The sequence below is a fragment of the Verticillium alfalfae genome, genomic scaffold (genome assembly GCF_000150825.1).
Source record: "Verticillium alfalfae VaMs.102 supercont1.7 genomic scaffold, whole genome shotgun sequence".
NCBI lineage: Eukaryota > Fungi > Ascomycota > Sordariomycetes > Glomerellales > Plectosphaerellaceae > Verticillium > Verticillium alfalfae.
In genome coordinates, this window is record NW_003315032.1 from 352,790 (window position 1) to 354,284 (window position 1,495).

Sequence of the window (1,495 nt, forward strand, 5' to 3'; positions counted from 1 at the left end):
AAGTAGCGGTTCATGAGGCGCCAGAGGGGCGGCACGCGCCAGGCGAGGAAGACGAGGGCGTTGAGACCGATGAGGGTGGCAACGGTGGCGGTCGCCAACGAGACCTCGGGGAAGAGGCGGTCGTGCTGGGCGGGCGGCGTGTAGACGGCGGCGAAGCCGGCGAGGGCGGCGACGACGAGGACGACGAGGGTCGTCGGCGGCAGCAGGCGCTCCACGTGCGTCATCTCGGGGGGCGCCTCGAGGTTGGACGTCGCGGCGTCGGACCACTTTTGCAGCTGCGGCGACAGTTGGCGCGGTTGGCCGTCGGAGAGCTTGGCCAGGGGCCCCGGGTTCAGGCGCTCGCGTTCGGCGCGCTCTTCGGCCTCGATGCGCTCGCGCTCCTCGCGCTTGGCGATGTTCCTGGCGCGGATGTTGTCGAAGACGCTGTCGCCGTATACCGAGTCGGACTTGCGACGCAGCGGCTGCGGTTGTTGGTCTTGGGGCTGCTGCTGCGTCGTCTGGGGCGGCGCTGCACCGTCGCCGTCTGCCATGACCTCGCCGGCCGCCTCTTGCTCGAGCTCGCGCAGCTCGTCCTCGGCGCGCAGACCCTCGTTGAGAACCTCGTCAACGGGAACACTCTTCCGCAGATAGGCCATGGCCCTGAGCTTCTCGTCCTTGGTGAAAGAGAAGGTGTTGCCGCTGTAGGCCGGGTCTTTCAGGGTGCCCGCGACCCGGCGGCCGTGCAGTATCCTCAGCAGGCGGTTGGCGTTGACGCTCTTGGTCCTGGGTCCGAAGATCTTCTTCACCTCGGCCGACGACAGCTCGGTCGTGCGAAACGGCAGGCCGTCCTTGTCGACATAGTCGTCGGGCAGGTCTTCGTAGCGATCAATGACGATGGTGCGGGTGGTTGCATATGTCCTCGCACTGGGCCATTGGGTGTCCGCTCTGCTGCCAAAGCGCGGCAGTCCATGTGCAGTGCCGTCGAGGCAGCGTGTGTGTGTGGTTTTCGTCGTCGACGTCGCTGTCGTCGTCGTTGTCGTCGTCGAGGTGATGCATGTCGAGAGGAGGCGTGTCGCGGCACGAGATGATGGCTGGGCGCAGACGGCGCGCAGGCCAAGCTGGAGGAGCGGCCTTTGGAGGAGAGCGAATGGGACGTTCATGGCTCACAATGGCGAGGCGGCATGTCAAGGCGCCGCGGCCGTCGTCAATGTGGACTGTGTTGACCGGCGGCAGGTGGTGGCGGAGGAGGAGTGGTCGTGATACGTCACTGTGAGGATAGCGTCAACGGCGTCATGATTTGATTTCTGCCAGTCGAACCATTCTGCACGGTACGGATGGATGCCGTGCCTTACCTTGCCTTACCTGAAGGTAGGTACCGGTGAATCTTATCTTATCACTCGGTGAAGCCCCACAGGAGCACCCCGCCATCGAGAACCGCCATCGAGCTCCAGGCAGGCGGTCCCTTCGCAAGTCCCTGCCGACGACAGCTTCCACTACCTGCCTCCCCGTCCACTGA

General features: G+C 65.2%; 1 protein-coding gene across 1 annotated transcript in view; it reads right to left on the bottom strand.

The window, feature by feature from the left end:
* VDBG_05946 (conserved hypothetical protein) overlaps positions 1–1,139 on the bottom strand; it is a gene marked incomplete at both ends in the record, with an annotated part of 1,741 nt that extends 602 nt beyond the window's left edge. Inside the window, one exon of the mRNA XM_003003458.1 lies at positions 36–1,139. Within this exon, the coding sequence (XP_003003504.1) occupies positions 36–1,139 (1,104 nt within the window). The remainder of the gene's footprint in view (positions 1–35) is intronic.
* Positions 1,140–1,495: the final 356 nt, after the last annotated feature.